The sequence below is a fragment of the Salmo salar genome, chromosome ssa07 (genome assembly GCF_905237065.1).
Source record: "Salmo salar chromosome ssa07, Ssal_v3.1, whole genome shotgun sequence".
Taxonomy (NCBI): Eukaryota; Metazoa; Chordata; class Actinopteri; order Salmoniformes; family Salmonidae; genus Salmo; species Salmo salar.
In genome coordinates this window covers 57,229,213-57,252,187 of record NC_059448.1, presented here as the reverse complement: position 1 = coordinate 57,252,187, position 22,975 = coordinate 57,229,213, and the positions used below count along the sequence as shown (strand labels likewise).

General features: G+C 42.0%; 1 protein-coding gene across 8 annotated transcripts; it reads left to right on the top strand.

Annotated features, from left to right (window-relative positions):
• The first annotated feature begins 368 nt into the window (after nt 1-368).
• On the top strand, nt 369-21,689 carry LOC106609753 (zinc finger protein 41). Of its 8 annotated transcripts, XR_006770685.1 has the most exons (6): nt 369-644; nt 1,790-2,987; nt 3,190-4,587; nt 4,787-4,913; nt 5,129-5,209; nt 11,595-13,419. XR_006770685.1 is itself a non-coding variant. In XM_045722355.1 (4 exons), exons 3-4 carry the CDS (start codon nt 4,907-4,909, stop codon nt 12,659-12,661), a joined length of 1,074 nt encoding a protein of 357 aa, XP_045578311.1. In that variant the 5' UTR covers nt 370-644; nt 1,790-4,490; nt 4,787-4,906; the 3' UTR covers nt 12,662-13,419. The 8 variants fall into 8 exon arrangements, 5 of the variants coding, with proteins under 5 accessions (XP_045578311.1, XP_045578310.1, XP_045578312.1 ...); XR_006770684.1 differs by having other exon boundaries at nt 3,190-4,913; XR_006770686.1 differs by lacking the exon at nt 5,129-5,209 and having other exon boundaries at nt 3,190-4,913.
• The last annotated feature ends 1,286 nt before the right edge of the window (nt 21,690-22,975 follow it).

Genomic DNA, 22,975 nt, shown 5'->3' with positions numbered 1-22,975 from the left:
CTTGATAACTGCAGTCTCTGGTTTAGTGCATGCTAGTCCATCACTTCCAAGCCATTGCAGGTCTGTTAATTTAGTTCATGCAAGAAATTATCATCCTAGATTACTTTATGACTTAATATAACCATTTCCTGTTTCCCCACATGTGTTATATATTTCCATCAGTGGAAGCTGGTGGGAGGAGCTATAGGAGGACAGGGTGATTGTAATGGCTGGAATGGAATAAACGGAATGGATGTGTTTGATACCGTTCCATCCGTCCTCCTGTAGCTCCTCCCACCAGCCTCCATTATCGTTGGTCTGTAGCGTGTAGTAAAAAACCCATCCACATGGTGATGCTGTGGTGTTTTTATGGGCTCGCCACCCGCTGACAAAAACAGGAAAAGACAACCCGGAAGTAAAACTTCGAGCGGGTTTGTTTTGTTCTTGCCTCGTGAACGTATACATACTAGCAGAATACCCAACTCTCAGTCCCTGAAACATGTCTAAACTACAGTTGTTTCGTATGTTCTTAAACGAGCGTTTAACAGCGGCAGCTGTGGAGATTTTCGGGACAGTTGAGCAAACGGTAGTGGAGTACCAGGAGGAGAATGATCGGCTACGGAGACTACTGCGGGTCACACCGGATATAAAACGATGCAGAATAGGTTCGTATGTAGATCTACTGATTTGCTAGCAGTTCTGCTTCATAAATAAACTTTTTAGGCGGTCAGTGATCACCATTTCAATATGCTTTATTAACTGTTACCACAGTTTCTAAACCCCGAGGCTCAACATCGTCAGACTTCCGGGAACGTTTGCGAAGCAAGACTCGGCAGACCAGACCGGGGTTTGAGAAGTCAATGAGAAAAGTGAACTATCACTCCTTAGTTGTTCATTTTCTCGATTTCTAAAGACACAACCCAGATTCAAACAAATGTTTTAAGTAGGTGAACATGTCATTACTACAACCTTATGAAAGTGCCAAATTGACACGTTTTTATGTTCGTCAAAAACGACTGAGGGGGTGCCTAAGAGTTGACCGCTTGCACATGCGCAGTTTGGCGGGAGACGAACGTTGACGTTCTCACCAGGGGTCTGTTCATTTCGCTTGAACCAGAATTTTCTGCGAATTAGATTAGCTAGCTAACGTCGTCATGACATTGCCCTACAGGCGTGATCTGGGATTTCTATTGGAGAATCAGTTAATACATATCTTCCTACCTAACCATCTTTTTCTAATACCAGTGCTAAAACATATTCTCATTATATATGAACTTGTATTATGTTTTACATGAGTAATAACTAGCTTATTATCTAACGTTTATTGATAAGTAATTGAAAGTAGATTCTAGTTGATCAATTTTTCAATTGGAATTTTTGTTAACTTGAATCTACTTCCCCAGAGGCCTTCATTGAAAGAATAATAAAGTGTGGTCACCCTGCCTCTATTTTTGGTAAAAGGTGAGGAATGAGCCTGGAGAAATGTAACCACTCTCAAATTCATAGACTGATTAATGGATGCAAGATGACCATCCATGATGTCAACATTATAGTTTTAACCATGTTTTGTGGCTATTTTTACATTGTTTACAAACATTGGAGTAAAACAAGATAATATTTTGCGTTGTGATGGGGGACGACAGTTGAACTGAGCTCAGGAGGCATTTATACATTCTATTCTTCAACAATCATTTATAACTCAAAACAGTTATGTAGCAACTAAGGATTCTAGCTTTAACTTCTAATGGACCCCAACCCTGATGTCTAAAAGCTGTATAGAGAACCTCTGCTCCTCTCTCCTTTCCTCCAGATTCCCTGCAGCTCTCTCTCACTGTCTCTGAAGAGGAGGTTCTCCCTGAGCAGCAGCACTGTGAGCAGGAGTGGAGCCCCAGTCTGGGGCAGGAGAACCCAGAGCTTCCACAGATTAAAGAGGAACAGGAGGAACTCAGGACCAGTCAGGAGGAAGAGCAGCTTCAAGGGCTGGAGGCTGATATCATTGAGTTCAAATTTACTCCTTCCTGTGTGAAAAGTGAATGTGATCAGGAGGACCCACTTCAGCCCTTCACTTCTCCCCAAACCCAGACTGTGGAGAACAGAGAGTGTGACCCTAAACAAGTGGATCTCACACCTTTTGTTACTGTGACCCACCTAAAGGGTCTCCACATTCCCTGTGACCCTCCAGATAACCACAACGGTGCCTCCCGCCAAAGCTCAGCCGTAATCAGCGACCCAGTAGGACTTAACAGCAACCCGCCATTGGATCCCAGCTCATCATTGAATCCAAACCCATCAATAGGTGAACACTGTTCCAAACCCAGCACCACGTCTACAAAAACTCACCACTGCAGTGACTGTGGTGAAATGTTTGCTCTGAAAGCTGACCTGAAGAGGCATGTGACTCTTGCCATGCAGAGACCCAGTGAATGCCGCTTCTGCAACAAACGCTACAACTCCAGCTGTAAACTGAAGGCCCATTCCCAACTCTGTCGCGGTAGGAAACCCTGCACCAGCCCTGTTTGTAGCAAGACCTTCAAACTCAACGCAGATCTGTCCAAGCACATGAGGATTCACACTGGGGAGAAAACATTTAGTTGTGGTTACTGTGGGAAGGGCTTCAATCGCAAGGGGAACCTTACTGATCATATTCCTATTCACACAGGGGAGAAAGCATTTAACTGTGCTGACTGCGGGAAAAGATTCAGTCAGAAGGGGACCCTACGGAAGCATAGACTGACTCACACTGTAGAGAAACAATTTATCTGTGGAGACTGTGGGAAAAGCTTCTATCAGAAGGGGGACCTAAGTAGGCATATACGGACTCACACAGGAGAGAAACTTTTTATCTGTGGTGACTGTGGGAAAAGCTTCAATTTGAAGGGGAACCTAAAGAAGCATGAACTGACTCACACAGAAGATAAACCATTTAGCTGTGGTGACTGTGGGAAAAGCTTCAATCACAAGTCTAACTTACTGACGCATGTTAAAAACATCCACAAAGGAGGAAAACAGTATGAAATCTTAAAGAAGAACTATTTAGTCACAAAATTAGAATAAAAAGGCAGGATGTGGACAATACACGGTCATAGACTCACATCCGGTGGTTGGTGAAGGACGATACGATGATACCTCTCCTAGGGATCTGCTCTCCATGCTTCAGGATTAAAGTTCCTCTGATCTATTCTATTGGTAACCTGCTGTTTCTCTCCACAGTGCTCTCTGCTACTCTCTGGTCTACATGGAGGGCCGAGCTACTTTACATCTGTCTGGAAGGAGAGATGGAGGTCACAGAATGAGGGTTCTAGTCTCAACACTTTCCAAGGCTTTAGAGGAAAATACAAACTTTTCAGGTCATGTGACAACTGCCATCCTCTAACAGTGGCACTGCTAACACGTTTGTTAAATGTATGCCCTTTGGATAAAAGCTTCTGCTAAATGGCATATACAATGGAGTCTGATATGATTGACGTCCTTGATAAATATGAGCAATAATGACTGTATAAAATAAATAATTCAAATGCTGAGCTATTTTGTGTGCTTAAAAAAATTGGGAAAGTATATTATTTTATATGAATACAAATGTTCAGAAAAATAATACCTTTTTTTCTCTTAGAAGAGTAATGGTAAACATTAACACCCCTGAATATTCTAATAAATAAAGTAGACAAAATACTACATCAATCCTGTGACTCTACGAACTCTACAAACGTTTGTTTTGGTTTCAGATTATTTTGTGCCCAATAGAAATGAATGGTAAATAATGTATTGTCATTTTTGAGTCCGTTTTATTGCAAATAAGAATACCTTTTGGGGGAAAATTGTATTAGTATAAAATAATACCTTATAGCAAAGTATTTGAATGATTTATTTTGTACAGTCATTATTGCTAATCTTTATCAAAGATAATTTTATAATAATTTTAGATCCCACTGTATTATGAACTCAGTGGTGACACTTCTGCTTTCCTACCACTAAAGATGTCTCCCCACTAGATGGCACTGTTTAAGATGTCTCCCCACTAGATGGCACTGTTTAAGATGTCTCCCCACTAGATGGCACTGTTTAAGATGTCTCCCCACTAGATGGCACTGTTTAAGATGTCTCCCCACTAGATGGCACTGTTTAAGATGTCTCCCCACTAGATGGCACTGTTTAAGATGTCTCCCCACTAGATGGCACTGTTTAAGATGTCTCCCCACTAGATGGCACTGTTTAAGATGTCTCCCCACTAGATGGCACTGTTTAAGATGTCTCCCCACTAGATGGCACTGTTTAAGATGTCTCCCCACTAGATGGCACTGTTTAAGATGTCTCCCCACTAGATGGCACTGTTTAAGATGTGACTGCAGTATCCCTGTATATCAAACCTGTTAGTCATTTCATCTTATTTTCCAGAGACCTATGAGGGCATATTGTAAAATAAATCATTGCTATAAATCATAAACCATTACTAAACACATGTTATTACAGCCAAACAGGACCATGCTAAGCTGAACCAGACATGACTGACCATGGGAATGAGGGAATATGTTATAGATGTTGTGTACTGTGGGGTCAGAGGTGACTAAATCAGGATTAGGTTCACAACACCAGGAGAGTCAAAGTAAACAGGTGTGTGTTATCCAGATTGACCACAATGTGGAGGAGTGGGACTTTAACTGTATGCATTAGTCTACTACAATAGAAAGAGGTGTAGACTGGGTATCTGCTTAAATGTTCCCAAAAGGAGGACATCTTTCATTCTATACATACAGGCTTCTAGACTAATGAATGTTGAGTAAATAAAACTAAACACATGTTTGCTCCTCAGTGTCCCTCTGATTAAGAGGTGTCTGCATGACATCCTACTACAGCAAAAGGAAATCAGCTAGCTGGCCAATGAGGTGGATCTATTACACTAACAAGGATCCTTCCAGTAGCCTACAACAACATGAGAAGTGAGAATGTCTATTGTATATTTCATCCCTCTTTCCTTCCCTGTGTGTGTGTGTGTGTGTGTCTCTCACTCTCAGCCAGACCGACCAGACATGACTCAACTTTCTTTTTCATTGGTTTAATCTATAAAGGTTACCTTTAAGCATGCCATTTGTTCCCCAGTCTCCCAAGTGAACTAATTCAGTGACATACAGTATGTTCTCTCTCTGATCCTCAGGAGAGAGTGTTTGGTTACCACAGGACCACTGGCTAGAAGAGCAGTAGGTTACAGGCCTATAACTATCAGGATGGGCATACTGTAGGTATACATGCATGGGTACTGACTGTGTGTTTGTGCATACGTGTCCAGCCAGCTGTGTATTTACATTTTAGTAATTTCCTAGACACTCTTGTGCAGAGTAACAATTAGTGCATTCATTTTAAGATGGCTAGGTGAGACAACCACATAGTGTCATGAGTAAAAATGTACTAACTGTTTGAGTGTCAACAGTTGGACTCAACAGTGTAAAGCCCTGTTCCCATGAATTATGTACTCTCAGTCTGAGTGGAACACAGTGAAGTGCTTCCTTCTAGTTACTGGCGTGAAGTTGTGGGTAAAATAATGATGACAATATGTTGCCAGACATTCGCACAACAGGACATCAGAGAGGGATAATCAAATTCATTCATGAAGCCCTTCTTACATCAGCCGTTGTCTCAAAGTGCTATACAGAAACCCAGCTTAAAACCCCCCAACAGCAAGCAATGCAGATGTAGAAGCACGGTGGCTAGGAAGAACTCCCTAGAAAGGCTGGAACCTAGGAAGAAACCTAGAGAGGAACCAGGCTATGAGGGGTGGCCAGTCCTCTTCTGGCTGTGCCGGGTGGAGATTATAACAGTACATGGCCACAGATGTTCATTGATGACCAGCGGGGTCAAAAAAAAATAATAATCTCAGTGCTCATAGCCGAGCATTCAGAGTTGGAGATAGCAGGTGCGGTAGAGAGAGAGAGTCGAAAACAGCAGGTCCGGGACAAGGTAGCACGTCCAGTGAACAGGTCAGGGTTTCCATAGCCACAGGCAGAACAGTTGAAACTGGAGCAGCAGCACGACCAGGTGGACTGGGGACAGCAAGGAGTCATCAGGCTAGGTAGTTCTGAGGCATGGTCCTAGGGCTCAGGTCCTCCGAGAGAAAAGAGTTAGAGGGAGCATACTTAAATTTACACAGGACACCGGATAAGACAGGATAAATACTCCAGATATAACAGACTGATCCTAGCCCCCTGCCACATAAACTATTGCAGCATAAATACTGGAGGCTGAGACGGGGGTTCGGGAGACGCTGTAGCCCCGTCCGACAGTACCCCCGGACAGTGCCAACCAGGCAGGATATAATCCCACCCACTTTGCCAAAGCACAGCCCCCACACCACTAGAGGGATATCTTCAAACCACCAACTTACTACCCTGAGACAAGGCCGAGTATAGCCCACATAGATCTCCCCCACAGCACAAACCCGAGCGGGGCGACAACCCGGACCGGAAGATCACGTCAGTGACTCAACCCACTCAAGTGACGCACCCCTTCTAGTGACGGCATGGAAGAGCACCAGTAAGCCAATGACTCAGCCCCCGTAATAGGGTTAGAGGCAGAGAATCCCAGTGGAGAGAGGGGAACTGGCCAGGAAGGGAATGGGAGGAATGGGATATTCGGGAGGTTCTGGGTCAAGGTTTGGCTTTTTCAAGAGAGGCTTTATTACTGCCACTTTTAGTGAGTTTGGTACACATCCGGTGCATAGGGAGGCATTTATTATGTTCAACATAGGAGGGCCAAGCACAGGAAGCAGCTCTTTCAGTAGTTGGAATAGGGTCCAGTATGTAGCTTGGGATCTAACATTAAGTAGCCCTATTTTGAGATGTGAGATATCACAATCTCTTTCAATAATGACAGGAATGGAGGAGGTCTTTATTCCAGTAAGATTGCTAAAGCGAACACCGCCATGTTAAGTTTTGCCCAACCTAGATCGAGGAACAGACACGGTCTCAATGGGGATAGCTGAGCTGAATACACTGACTGTGCAAGTGGCAGACTCCACTAAGCTGGCAGGCTGGCTAACAGCCTGCTGCCTGGCCTGTACCCTAGCTCATTGAGGAACTAGAGGATTTAGAGCCCTGTCTATGTTCATAGATGAGATGAGAGCACCCCTCCAGCTAGGATGGAGTCCGTCACTCCTCAGCAGGCCAGGCTTGGTCCTGTTTGTGGGTGAGTCCCAGAAAGAGGGCCAATTATCTACAAATTCTATCTTTTGGGAGGGTCAGAAAACAGTTTTCAACCAACGATTTAGTCACAACAGTGCCCCCTCAGTATTCAATTGTGCCCTCTCCTGTTTCTCTCTATCAGTGGAGGCTGCTGAGGGGAGGACGGCTCATAATAATGGCTACAATGGAGTCAACAGAATGGCATCAAACACAAAGATGTGTTTCCATGTGGTTGATACCACTCCATTGACTCCATTCCAGACATTATTATGAGTCATCCTCCCCTCAGCAGCCTCCACTGCCTTAGATCTAGCACACCAAATACATCAATAGTTTAAGCATTTGTTTCAGAACAGTGATTAAAATATATTTTTCGCAATACTGACCAAAAAAAAATCTATCTTAAGGGGGTTAGCCAGCAGTGACGGAGTTGACAACAAATACTAAAAACAGACAAACTCAGCAAAAAAAAGAAACGTCCTCTCACTCTCAACTGCGTTTATTTTCAGCAAACTTAACGTGTAAATATTTGTATGAACATAACAAGATTCAACAACTGAGACAGAAACTTAACAAGTTCCACAGACATGTGACTAACAGAAATTGAATAATGTGTCCCTGAACAAAAAGGGGGGGGGGGGGGCAAAATCAAAAGTAACAGTCAGTATCTGGTGTGGCCACCAGCTGCATTAAGTACTGCGGTGCATCTCCTCCTCATGGACTGTACCAGATTTGCCAGTTCTTGCTGTGAGATGTTACCCCACTCTTACACCAAGGCAGCTGCAAGTTCCTGGACATTTCTTGGGGTAGATCCGGGCTCTTCGTTGGCCATGGCAGAACACTGACATTCCTGTCTTGCAGGAAATCACACACAGAACGAGCAGTATGGCTGGTGGCATTGTCATGCTGGAGGGTCATGTCAGGATGAGCCTGCAGGAAGGGTACCACATGAGGGAGGAGGATGTCTTCCCTGTAACGCACAGCATTGAGATTGCCTGCAATGACAACAAGCTCAGTCCAATGATGCTGTGACACACCGCCCCAGACCATGACGGACCCTCCAAATCAATCCCGCTCCAGAGTACAGGCCTCGGTGTAACGGTCATTCCTTCGACGATAAACTTGAATCCGACCATCACCCCTGGTGAGACAAAACTGCGACTCGTCAGTGAAGAGCACTTATTGCCAGTCCTGTCTGGTCCAGCGACGGTGGGTTTGTGCCCATAGGCGACGTTGTTGACGGTGATGTCTGGTGAGGACCTCCCTTACAACAGACCTACAAGCCCTCAGTTCAGCCTCTCTCAGCCTATTGCGAACAGTCTGAGCACTGATGGAGGGACTGTGCGTTCCTGGTGTAGCTCGAGGAGTTGTTGTTGCCATCCTGTACCTGTCCTGTAGGTGTGATGTTCAGATGTACCGATCCTGTGCAGGTGTTGTTACACGTGGTCTGCCACTGCGAGGATGATCAGCTGTCTGTCCTGTCTCCCTGTAGCGCTGTCTTAGACGTCTGACAGTACGGACATTGTAATTTATTGTCCTGGCCACATCTGCAGTCCTCATGCCTCCTTGCAGCATGCCTAAGGCACGTTCACACGGATGAGCAGGGACCCTGGGCATCTTTCTTTTGGTGTTTTTCAGAGTCAGTAGAAAGGCCTCTTTAGTGTCCTAAGTTTTCATAACTGTGACCTTAATTGCCTACTGTCTTTAAGCTGCTAGTGTCTTAATGACTGTTCCACAGGTGCATGTTCATTAATTGTTTATGGTTCATTGAACAAGCATGGGAAACAGTGTTTAAACCCTTTACAATGAAGATCTGTGAAGATATTATGATTTTTACGAATTATCTTTGAAAGACAGGGTCCTGAAAAAGGGACATTTCTTTTTTTGCTGAGTTTATTTTCATGATCTGATGTCATGAGCCAGCTGGCCAGGGGGAAGTGTGGTTGGTTTGTTTAAAGGTCCTGAACTGTCATTATGAAAATGTACTTTTTCTGTCATGGCTAACAACCAGGAAGTTTGAAAAGACAGGCTGTTGGCAGGGAGCTTATATTCATGAGCTCGTCTTGACTGACAGCTCTTTGAAACGCCTATGTCAAGCAACTTGGATGCATTGTTGCAGTAACAAAAATCTCAAGCAGATTTGGTGATGCACAATGCAACTCAAACAACATTGAATTTGCATCAATGATATCCTTATTTTTTTTGTACATCTCCTGTTTTGTTGGAGTTCACAGCAGCACTGTCGGATGAGTTGACTTGACAACTACGTCTGAGTTTTGAAAGACACTTTTCCCCCCTTTTGTTCCATACTAGCTGAAGACCTACATAGCCAGTAACTAGCTAATACCAGATACAGATGAAAGGGGAAACATGTAAGTATATTTGCCATAGATGAATAGACTAAATGATATTTGCTGACAGCCTACAGTCAAATTTTGTCACCAGAAGAGTAGCTCTCTGCTTTGAAAATGTTACGCAAGCCTCGAAGCACCGGTGTTGTGCAACTTGGTCTCAGAACAATTTGTAAGATTTGGTATATAATCCGTTCCCAACATTTAGTATGATATATTACATTAGGTTAAGTTATGAATGTCATAGCCTTCGTACAATATCATATGAATTAGAGAAGCTATTGTATCATACGTCTTACCTGGTCGGTCAATAGCACATGAATTGGATGACCTAGCTTATCATTCGTATTTGAGGAGCTCTATAGTATTATTATTCTCTGAGACCAGGTTGCTTGTTGCATCATAACAACAGGAGAATTATGCAGAGAATTGACATTGGTGGTTAGGAGAACTAACGACAAAGGTTAGGAGAATTTACGTAGCAGGTTAGGAATTAATTCGGTTAAAGTTAGGGGAAGGTTTAGCTAAAATGCTACAGTTGTCCCCGACACAATTCAAAGGGAATTGTCGAAATCAAAACCCCAACCCTCTAAATCACGACGAACTCTTGTACTCAAATCTCACAACTCAGTTTTGGAAGATACTTTATGACCAAAATTACCTACCATTATGGCACAGGAATAAATGTTTCTGACTTATGTCAATGTCACATGCTGTTTTCAACGAGAGAAATTGGTTCTTGAGTTCAGTTCTGCTTTAAGATGCATGTTAGAAATAGGCGGGTTTATGACTGTGGCTGTGCCAGCTAGTGACGACTGTCTAAAGTCTCTATAGAGAACCTCGAATATGAGGTAGGCATCTTACATTCCACTTCCCTTTATTGCCTCAAAATGCTATTTTTTTCTAAAATTGTGAATCCATGCCATTATGTAGCAGGATGTGAGTGTGACAAAAGCTTATCATATATCCTACTAAATGAAATGAATTATTAGAACCACAATGTGCAGATAGTGTGGTTTCACATCAAATAAATCAAAATATTGTGCTTTTGCCGTGATTCGACCCTGTCTTATCGTTAGTGTTCCATGGTTCCCAACCCTACCTGCTGAGCTACTGCTCAATTGTTGTAACTTAAAAAAATAAAAATTATAAATACGGTGTAATCTCACATTTTGCAACACACGTTTCTAAAAAGCATGTGATCAAACAAAGCTTCGGACATCATTGATTACGGGGTAATTTACATTTTATACAAGCATCAGCTGTACTTTTGTAAAGGATCAGACTGCTTTGAAAATGTTACACGAGCCTCGAAGCACTGGTGTCATTTGGTATGTAAATCCGTTCCCTATATTTAGTATGATGTATTACATTTGGTTACATTATGAATGCCATAGCCTTCATACAATATCATATGAATTAGAGAAGCTATAGTATCATACGTCTTACCTGGTCGTACAATAGCATTCTAATTAGTTGAGCTAACTTATCTGTATTTGAGGAGCTATAGTATTATACGTCTTTCTCTGAGACCAGTTTGCTTGTTGCATCATACCAACAAAGGAGAATTATGGGGAAAATTTACATTGGGGGTTAGGAGAACTAACAACAAAGGTTAAGAGAAAACTCTAGGGAGTTTTTCCTAGCCACCGTGCTTCTTTCACATGCATTGCTTGCTGTTTGTGGTTTTAGGCTGGGTTTCTGTACAGCACTTTGAGATATCAGCTGATGTACGAAGGGCTATATAAATACATTTGATTTGGTTAAGGTTAGGCGAAGGGTTAGCTAAGATACTACAGTTGTCTCCAGCACGACTCAAAGGCTATTGTGGAAATCTAAACCCAACCCTCAAATCTCACAACTCTGTTTTGGAAGATACTTTATGACCAAAATGTACCAACCATTTTGACACTGGAATATATTTTTCTGACATATCGATGTCACAAATGCTGTTTTCAATGAGAGAGATTTGGTTCTTGAGTTCAGTTCTGCTTTAAGAAGATGCATTTTAGAAATAGGCGGGGTTTATGACTGTGGCTGTGCCAGCTAGTGACGACTGTATAGATAACCTCTGCTCCTCTCTCCTTTCCTCCAGACTCCCTGCAGCTCTCTCTCACTGTCTCTGAAGAGGAGGTTCTCCCTGAGCAGCAGCACTGTGAGCAGGAGTGGAGCCCCAGTCTGGGGCAGGAGAACCCAGAGCTTCCACAGATTAAAGAGGAACAGGAGGAACTCAGGACCAGTCAGGAGGAAGAGCAGCTTCAAGGTCTGGAGGCTGATTTCAAATTCACTCCTTCCTGTGTGAAAAGTGAATGTGATCAAGAGGACCTACTTCAGTCCTTGACTCTTCCCCAAACCCAGACTGTGGAGAACAGAGTGCATGACCCTAAACAAGTGGATCTCACACCTTTTGTTACTGTGACCCACCTTAAGGGTCTCTACATTTCATGTCACCCTCTATATGATCAAAACAATGCCTCTAGCCACAGCTCAGCCGTAAGCAGTGACCCAGTAGGACTTGACAGCAGCCCATCATTGGATCCCAGCCCGTCATTGGATCCCAGCCCGTCATTGAATCCCAGCCCGTCATTGAATCCCAGCCCGTCATTGAATCCAAACCTATCAATAGGTGAACACTGTTCCAAACCCAGCACCACGTCTAGAAAAACTCACCACTGCAGTGACTGTGGTGAAATGTTTGCTCTGAAAGCTGACCTGCAGAAGCATGTGCCTTTCTACAAGAAGAGACTCAGTGAATGTCGCTTCTGCAGAATACGCTACGACTCCACCTGTACACTGACGGCCCATATCCTTCTCTGTCACAGTGGGAAGTGTGGTGACTGTGGGAAAAGCTTCCATCGCAAGCAACACTTAACAATGCACATGGTGACTCATACAGGAGAGAAACCATTTAGCTGTGGTGACTGCGGGAAGAGTTTTAGTCAAAAGGGGACCCTAACCTTGCATATTCTTACTCACACAGGAGAGAAACCATTTAGCTGTGGTGACTGTGGGAAAAGCTTCACTCGGAAGGGGACCCTAAAGATGCATATACGGACTCATACAGGAGAGAAACCATTTAGCTGTGGTGACTGTGGGAAAGATTTCAGTTATAAACAGACCTTGTCTTTACATATGCTGACTCACACAGGAGAGAAATCATGACTGGGGAAAGCTTAAGTCAGAAGGGGAACCTAAGGGACCATAAACTGATTCTGTAACATCTATTTCTCCCTCCAGACAGATGTAAAGTAACTAGACCAGAGAGTAGCAGAGAGCACTGTGGAGAGAAACAGCAGGTTACCAATAGAATAGATCAGAGGAACTTTAATCCTGAAGCATGGAGAGCAGATCCCTAGGAGAGGTATCATCGTATCGTCCTTCACCAACCACCGGATGTGAGTCTATGAGCGTGTATTCAGTCTCTCAACACTGTCTGAGGCTTTTTAGAGGAAAATACTGCCTTTTCAGGTCATGTCACAAGTCTGACTGTGGCACTTCTAATGAACTCAGTGCTGACACTTCTCCTTTCTCCCCACTAGATGGTACTGTTGGACATGTTACCCATTACTAAACTACACACACACTGTATTATAGCTAAACAGGACCATGCTAAACTGAACCAGACATGACTGACCTGGACAGGACTGACCATAAGGGGATGTCATAGAATAAATGGTGTGTACTGTGGGGTCAAAGGTGACTGTAAAATGATTTGGTTGTCAACACCAGGAGTGTCAAAGTACAAATGTGTGTTATTCAGATTTATCCCAATGTGGAGGAGTATACATTACTACAATAGAAAGAGGTGTAGACTGGTTATCTGCTTAAATGTTCCCAAAAGGAGGACATCTTTCATTCTATACATACAGGCTTCTAGACTAATGAATGTTGAGTAAATAAAACTAAACACATGTTTGCTCCTCAGTGTCCCTCTGATTAAGAGGTGTCTGCATGACATCCTACTACAGCAAAAGGAAATCAGCTAGCTGGCCAATGAGGTGGATCTATTACACTAACAAGGATCCTTCCAGTAGCCTACAACAACATGAGAAGTGAGAATGTCTATTGTATATTTCATCCCTCTTTCCTTCCCTGTGTGTGTCTCTCACTCTCAGCCAGACCCACCAGACATGACTCAACTTTCTTTTTCATTGGTTTAATCTATAAAGGTTACCTTTAAGCATGCCATTTGTTCCCCAGTCTCCCAAGTGAACTAAATCAGTGACATACAGTATGTTCTCTCTCTGATCCTCAGCAGAGAGTGTTTGGTTACCACAGGACCACTGGCTAGAATAGCAGTAGGTTACAGGCCTAGAACTACATGCATGGGGACGGACTGTGTTTGTGCGCACATGTCCAGCCAGCTGCGTATTTACATTTTTGTCATTTACTAGACACTCTTATCCTCTAGGGGCTAGGGGGCAGTATTTTCACGGCGGATGAAAAACGTACCCAATTTAAACAGGTTACTACTCTGGCCCAGAAAATAGAATATGCATATTATTACTAGAGTTGAATAGAAAACACTCTGAAGTTTCTAAAACTGTTTGAATGGTGTCTGTGAGTATAACAGAACTCATATGGCAGGCAAAAAAACAGAACATTTGAATCAGGAAGTGGGAGAATTTAGAAATGTAGTTTTTGTTTTGAATCCCTTGGAAAACTACAGTGACATAGGATTTACGTTACACCTCCTAACTCTTCCATTGGCTGTCAACAATCTTCATGAACTGGTTTCAACCGTCAGCTGTTACCGGGCAGATCATTTTGGCTCAGTCAATCATTGGCCAGTCTGAGGAGAGGTGTCTTATGATGCGCGTGGACGTGACGTCATCGTTTTTATATTTTTCTTCTGGGATGAATAGCTATTGCCGGTTGTAAAATTATCGCAATTTTACGTTTGATTGTAAACATCGTTTGACGTGTTTCTACAAACGGTAATGGAACTTTGAACATTTCGTCTATGGATTTGCATCCACGCCACATGGCATTGTAAAGTGTTCTTGTGGAAGTGGGTGCCCATCCGAGTGCATTCTGCCAAAGATCAGCAAAGGTAAGTAAATATTTTGAACATATTGTTAGAGATTTGTCGACGCCGTGGTTGTAGGCTAACTGTATAGCTTAGCATTGAAGGCTAAGTTCTGTACTCAGAATATTGAACAATGTGCTTTTTCCGTAACGTTATTTTGAAATCTGACAAAGTGGTTGCATAAAGGAGTAGATTATCTCTAATTCTTTAAATAATTGTTATACATTTTTTCAACGTTTATGAGTTCTTCCGTAAATTAAATGTGCCTATTCACCGGAGGTTATGGGGAGAAAACATTTTCTGAACGTCATGCGCCAATGTAAAAATTGGGTTTTTGGATATAAATATAAACTTAATCGAACAGAAAATGCATGTATTGTCTAACATGATGTCCTAGGAGTGTCATCTGATGAAGATTGTCAAAGGTTAGTGCTTAATTTTAGCTGTATATCTGGTCTTGTGATGGCTATCGTGCTTGGAAAATGGCTTTTGCTGAGGTCCTATGCTAAAATATTCTAATGTTTTTCTTTCACCGTAAAGCCTTTTTGAAATCGGACAATGCGATTGGATTAACGAGTAGAGTATCTTTAAAATGCTGTATAATACTTGAATTTTAATTTTGAGATTATTTTGTTTTGAATATTGCGCCGTGCTATCTCAGTGGTTGTTGTCCAACCAATCGCGTTATCGGGATTGTTTCCTCAAGAGATTCAGAGCAACAATTAGTGCATTCATCTTAAAATGGCTAGGTGAGACAACCACATGTCACAGTTGTAGTAAGTACATTTTCCCTCATGACACTAACTGTTTGAGTATCAACAGTTGGACTCAAGTGTTAAGCTCTGTTTCCATGACTTATGTACTTGCAGTCTGAGTGGAACACAGTGTAGTGCTGCCGTCTAGTGACTGACTTGTGAAGTTGTGGGTAAAGTAATGATGACAATATGTTGTCAGACATTCGCACAACAGGACAAAGCAGCACAACAGGACATTATAGAGAGATAGTCACAACACTCTCCTGTTTCTCTCTCTACTAGATCTCCTAGTATCCTGTGGAGTGAAACGGAAGTCAGTGTTCTGGTAACAGTATTCTCTCTCTTCTCACTTGCACGCTAGCCCGTCCTGTCCTGTGCATGAGTGACTGCCTTGGGGGCAAAGTCGGGTTCCTTTTGGAAGGTAAAGTGAATAAATCCCTTTTGGAATGCACAGATGTGTGATAAAGCTAGCCAAAATCAAGGTGGACAGCTCAGGGGTTCTTGAAAGTCGGAACAATTCTTGTCCAGCAGGAAACTTTATTTTTGTAGTTGAAAAATATGTATTTTCTTGCATTATTTGAGAAAAACAATGTAGGGGAATTTTATAATATTTTTCATATTAATTTCCATGTCTGCTCTTTGCCCTTGTCCGGAGCAAAGGATCCCAATTTCAAACCCTCAGGGTTTAAAATTCTAAAAACGAGCAATAATGAATATTAACTGAAAAAGTATAATATGTAGATCCTTGCAATAACCGTGTCTGACTTTAAATAATAATTCTCTCAAAACTGTGATTCCTAGAAAATTGTGTCCGGAGATTTGGTCAACTCATTCAGATTTGTCTAAAATTAATAAATTAATCAGGAATGAGCAAGGACCCCTTCTTCATCTCCTCATTACATGTAGTGCAACAAGACCAGTGTCTTATGTTATAAACTTTTAATAGATTTAACCAAACAATATTGAAATCACCATGGTCACAACCATAAACTATCAACTCCGTCTCCCTGATAGAATATTATATTTGGTTCAAACATGTTGAAGCAGCTGAGGAAAAAGAAAATTGCTACTTTGCATACCACTTGAAGGAAGTAACATAACATTTTTGTCAACTCTGTAAAACATCAGATTTTGTCTGACGTCTACTCTGTCAGAGTGCTGAAAGATCTGTTTTTAGTCTTGATTTTCAAATGAAGAATTTTCTGTGTTTTACAAATATTTGTATGGACTTATTTTTTGTGGCACAAATAAGTCTGTCTTTAGTATTTGTTGTCAACTCCGTCACTGCTGGCTAACCCCCTGGAGATAGATTTTTTTGTTGGTCAATATTGAGAAAATATATTTGAATCACTGTTCTGAAACAAATGCTTAAACTATTGATGTATTTGCTGTGCTAGATCTAAGGCAGTGGAGGCTGCTGAGGGGAGGATGGCTCATAATAATGTCTGGAATGGAGTCAATGGAGTGGTATCAACCACATGGAAACACATCTTTGTGTTTGATGCCATTCTGTTGACTCCATTGTAGACATTATTTATGTTGGGCTCCCAAGTGGCACAGCGGCATAAGGCACAACACCTCAGTGCAAGAGTCATCACTGTAGTACCTGGTGCATCACATCATCCGACCATGATTGGGAGTCCCATAAGACAGCACACAATTGACCCAGCATCATCCAGGTTTGGTCGGGGTAGGCCGTCATTGTAAATAAGAACTGACTTGAGAATTTGTTCTTAACTGACTTGCCTAGTTAAATAAAGGTTAAATTAAAAATATATGTATTATTATGAGCTGTCCTCCCCTCAGCAGCCTCCAGTGATCTAAGGGATAATTTTTAACTTTATAAATGTTGTTTTATGTTCTCAAACTATAAAGATATGCTAAAATGCGAACTAAATTAGCCCTAGAGCATTATATAGTGCAGGGATGGGCAACTTTGATGAGGGTGGGGACCACAAAAAATATGCACTCATCATGAAGTTTTAGAGTTAATTTTGTGCAATTCTACACATTTTGCCAAGAGCCGGAGAGAAAGTTTGCTGCAATTCTACACATTTTGCCATAGGGTGAAGGGAAATGTTTGCAGTTTTTAATATATTATCTGAGTGAGACCAAATCAAAAAGGTCCCGCCATCCGGTTATTGGACCATGATTACTAAGTTTAGATAGCTGGCTGCTAAACTCATTTCCTTGTCTAAAAATATTTTGCTGACATGGCTAATTGAGTGACTGTCAGTGGCTGACATAAGAGAGAAACTGCTGATGCACAACCAAATTTCAATATTGCACCTTGTGTATTTTACTACATTACATTAGATAGTCTAACTCTCAACAATAAGTGGAGACCCCAACTGACTTTTTTTTAAATGTATATACTTTTTACAAAAATTGATCAGAGGGCCTTCAAAAGGTCGGGTCACCAGTTGCCCATTCCTGATATAGCGCTATAAAATAAAACAAAACGTTTGGAGATTTGTATTACATATTTGAATAATTTAATGTTAGAATGAAATAATCAAGACCTGTAAACACTTGTTGGACAATGTAAAAATGAAAATGCCTTTTATGGTGTCTAATGAAGTTCACATAAATCCAGTTAGTTGCATTTTCAGAAAGAAATTTAAGAATTATGAGGTTATTTGGGCCATCAAAATGTATATTTCATATGTTGTTTAATATTAAGAAAAATATTTGTGTGAAAAAGGCAGTTTGTCCCGTCTTTCAAGAATCCCTGAGCTTCAGTATCTATTCCCAGTATCATTGGTCTGTAGCGTGTAGTAAAACCCCATCACCATGGGGACGCTGTGATTTGTTTCTGGACTCATTATCCGCTGATAAAAACAGAACAAAACGGAAGTAAAACTGGAGGGTTTGGTTTGTTTGTGACCACAACTTTTTCATCGAGGACGAAGCTATACTAGCGTAATACTCAACTCTCAGTCGACTGAAACATGTCTAAACTACAGTCGTTTCGTGTGTTTTTAAATGAGCGTTTAACGGCGGTTGCTGCGGAGATTTTGGGTGCAGTTGAGCAAACGGTAGTGGACTATCAGGAGGAGAATGATCGGCTACGGAGACTACTGAGGATCACACCGGAGATACAACTATGTAGGATAGGTTCGTATGTAGATGTAGTGATAGTTACACTGAACAAAAATATAAACGCAACATGCAACAATTTCAAAGATTTTTCTGGGTTACAGTTCATATAGAGACATTTAAATAAAATCATTAGTCCCTAATCTATGGATTTCACATCACTGGGAATATAGATATGCATATATTGGTCACAGATAGCTTAAAAAACGGTAGCGTGGTTGATCAGAAAACCAGTCACTATCTGGTGTGACCACCATTTGTCTCATGCAGTGGGACATCTCCTTCACATAGAGTTGATCAGGCTGTTGATTGTGGCGTGTTGAATGTTGTCCCACTCCTCTTCAATGGCTGTGCGAAGTTTCTGGATATTGGCCGGAACTGGAACTGTCCTACATGTCGCTCCTGAACATCCCAAACATGCTCAATGTGTGACGTCTGGTGAGTATGCAGGCCGTGGAAGAACTGGGACATTTTCAGCTTCCAGGAATTATGTACAGATCCATGCAACATGGCTGTGCATTGTCATGCTGAAACAGGAGGTGATAGCAGCAGATGAGTGGCATGACAAAGGGCCTCAGGATTTCGTCACAGTGTCTCTGTGCATTCAAATTGCCGTTGTTCAAATTGTGTTTGTCTGTAGCTTATGCCCATACCATAACCCCACCGCCACCTGGGCACTCTGTTCACAACGTTGATATCAGCAAACCGCTCGCCACTATGACGCACGGCTAGCGGTACCGGAGTGCCAAGCCTTCTAAACAGCTTCTACCCCCAAGCCATATGAGACCTGAACATCTGATTAAATGGCTACCCAGACTATTTGCATTGCCCCCCCCCCTCCTCTTTTATACTGCCTACATGTACAGTTGAAGTCAGAAGTTTACATACACCTTAGCCAAATACATTTCAACTCAGTTTTTCACAATTCCAGAACGCGTCTCCTTCCTGAGCGGTATGACGGCTACGTGGTCCCATGGTGTTTATACTTGCATACTATTGTTTGTACAGATGAACGTGGTTCCTTCAGGCATTTGGAAATTGCTCCCAAGGATGAACCAGACTTGTGGAGGTCTACAACAACCTCCAATTGACTCAAATGATGTCAATTAGCCTATCAGAAGCTTCTAAAGCCATGGCATCATTTTCTGGAATTTTCCAAGCTGTTTAAAGGCACAGTCAACATAGTGTATGTAAACTTCTGACCCACTGGAATTGTGATACACTGAATTATAAGTGAAATAATCTGTCTGTAAACAATAGTTGGAAAAATTACTTGTGTCATGCACAAAGTAGATGTCCTAACCGACTTGCCAAAACTATAGTTTGTTAACAAGAAATTTGTGGAGTGGTTGAAAAACGAGTTTTTAATGACTCCAACCTAAGTGTATGTAAACTTCCGACTTCAGCTGCAGGTATGCGTGTCAGCTTTGACGTTGGTTTTGCACATAGGCGTTAAACTAGACATCGGGTCAATGCCGATGTTGGCATTTTTAGCTAATATCGTCTGATTCCGATATGCTTACCGATATATCGTGCATCCCTAGTTCAGATAATTGATTTGAAAAAAAACGTATTTCAAAACTCTGTTGCGCAGTGGTTAGTCACGGACTTTAAATGCCTAAATAGTACGAATATGCATCATACCAACAAAGGAGAATTATGGGGAGAATTTACATTGGGGGTTAGGAGAACTAACAACAAAGGTTAAGAGAATTGGGTTAAGGTTAGGCGAAGGGTTAGCTAAAATGCTACAGTTGTCCCCAGCACGACTCAAAGGCTATTGTGGAAATCTAAACCCAACCCTCAAATCTCACAACTCCGTTTTGGAAGATATTTTATGACCAAAATGTACCAACCATTTTGACACTGGAATACATTTTTCTGACAAATATCGATTTTAAAATAATTAAATATCGATTTCTAAAATATTCATTTTAGAAATAGGCGGGGGTTTATGACTGGCTGTGCCAGCTAGTGACGACTGTATAGATAACCTCTGCTCTTCTCTCCTTTCCTCCAGATTCCCTGCAGCTCTCTCTCACTGTCTCTGAAGAGGAGGTTCTCCCTGAGCAGCAGCACTGTGAGCAGGAGTGGAGCCCCAGTCTGGGGCAGGAGAACCCAGAGCTTCCACAGATTAAAGAGGAACAGGAGGAACTCAGGACCAGTCAGGAGGAAGAGCAGCTTCAAGGTCTGGAGGCTGATTTCAAATTTACTCCTTCCTGTGTGAAAAGTGAATGTGATCAGGAGGACCCACTTCAGCCCTTCACTTCTCCCCAAACCCAGACTGTGGAGAACAGAGAGTGTGACCCTAAACAAGTGGATCTCACACCTTTTGTTACTGTGACCCACCTAAAGGGTCTCCACATTCCCTGTGACCCTCCAGATAACCACAACGGTGCCTCCAGCCAAAGCTCAGCCGTAATCAGCGACCCAGTAGGACTTAACAGCAACCCGCCATTTGATCCCAGCTCATCATTGAATCCAAACCCATCAATAGGTGAACACTGTTCCAAACCCAGCACCACGTCTACAAAAACTCACCACTGCAGTGACTGTGGTGAAATGTTTGCTCTGAAAGCTGACCTGCAGAGGCATGTGACTCTCTACAAGAAGAGACTCAGTGAATGTCGCTTCTGCAGAATACGCTACGACTCCACCTGTACACTGACGGCCCATATCCTTCTCTGTCACAGTGGGAAACCCTGCACCTGCCCTGTTTGTGGCAAGACCTTCCAACTCAAAGGAGATCTGTCCAAGCACATGAGGATTCACACAAGGGAGAAATTATTTAAGTGTGACTGTGGGAAAAACTTCACTCAAAAGTCTAGTTTACTGACGCATGTGAAAGAATTCCACAAAGGAGGAAAACAGGATGAAAACTGAAAGAAGAAAGAAAATTAGGACAAAGATCTATTTAGTCACAAGATGAGAATTAAAAAGTCAGTATGTTGACAATATTCTGAGTACACGCTCATAGACACAAATAGCTGGAATAAGTAAATGGAGTCAATGAGAGAAAAGTCATATCAACTGATGACTAAATTAGCAGTGCAGATGGCACTATTTTGTTAAGTGCAGAGATGTATTATAGGTATGTGTAGAGGACGTCTGAAATTCTATAGATTTTGTGGCGCAGCAGAAAGATCAGCATACCCCAAATCCAGAGGTTGTGAGTTCAAATCCCAGGTGGGGTCATATTGAAAAGTCTGTACTAAGTGATCATTTGTCATGGCCGTTGGCCTGTGGGTAAGGTTTATGACCCCCCCCCCCCCCTATAAATACCTTTCTCCCTTCCCCTCTCTGAATCTACTGAAGGACTTGAATATCCTGTGTTATTAAATATAGAGAGTCTGGGAACATCAAACAAATGTGGAAAGGTACCACATATTTTGTTAATAAAACCAGTTGGAAATATGCTTGGGAACGTAATGAGTATGTATGTCAGTTCGGTTGTCATCTGAGGCATTATGACTGATGACAGGACGACTTAAACTGTATCTGAGAAAGTATACGCCCTCTAGTTATCAGAGTCACATGGAATTGTTATGCAATTGAAATGTTTGATATTGAAAATGTTTGTTAGGAGATGAAATGTAATTTTAGCTTCCGAATGAGAGATTTGGGTTTTCATAAGGAAAGTGCCCTGCTTGATCAGTGGCCCAACCCTGTGAAGAGACAGGGGTTATAAACGATGAAACACCTCCCTCCCCCTCTCCACTATATAATCCTTTGACGAAAAGATAACCAGGGGTTCCAGTACGTGGGGTCTGCAGCCTCTACGTTAGAAGGACACACATGTCAACTAAGCCAACCTCGGCGTGAGCTATGGTATGAACTGGTATGAACTTTGAGCTTATTCACTACAGAAGTGCTACTTCCTTGCCGTTGAGTTAGCAGCGGCCGCTGCTTACGTGGGCTAGGAAAGGACGGACGACGGATCCAGTCTAACAGACGGACGAAGATACCACCACGTATCCAATCGACCACCATTGACATTCTTCCGAAAACAGGGAGATCTGTTGGCCAACCCGGCCAGCATCTACGACCAATCTACCGAAGCGCAGCTCAGAGTAAATATTTATTGCATTTTCCTTTTCCAAATGGGCGGTAATTTAGAATGCATAAGATAATGTATTTACGATAGCATAGCTGCGGTTTCTCTGTTCCTAAATCTTCCCACTCTTTCATTCAAGCCCAACCCCCTTTCCTTTGTGTAACCAGCTTTCATACAGGTTCCGTTCACCAGGGGTGAATTCTGTATGACATCATTGTATTCTGTGTATTTGTAATTCTGTGTGATTAGTTAGGTATTTAGTAAATAAATAATTAAACCCAATTTTGTATTGCTGATTCAACTTGTTAGCCAGGGTTCGTGAAGATAGCCAAGAATTTACAACTTTCATTATGAGACTGAAAATAAGACAAGGGTTAATATTGACTGTTATCGATGTAAAATATTACAAAGTATTTTAAGAGTTTATTCGGAAGATAACGGCTCTATAAACGTTCCTCCGTGGTGCCCCGACTTTCTAGTTAATTACATTTACATGATTAGCTTAATCAGGTAATATTAATTACAGAGAAATCATTTTA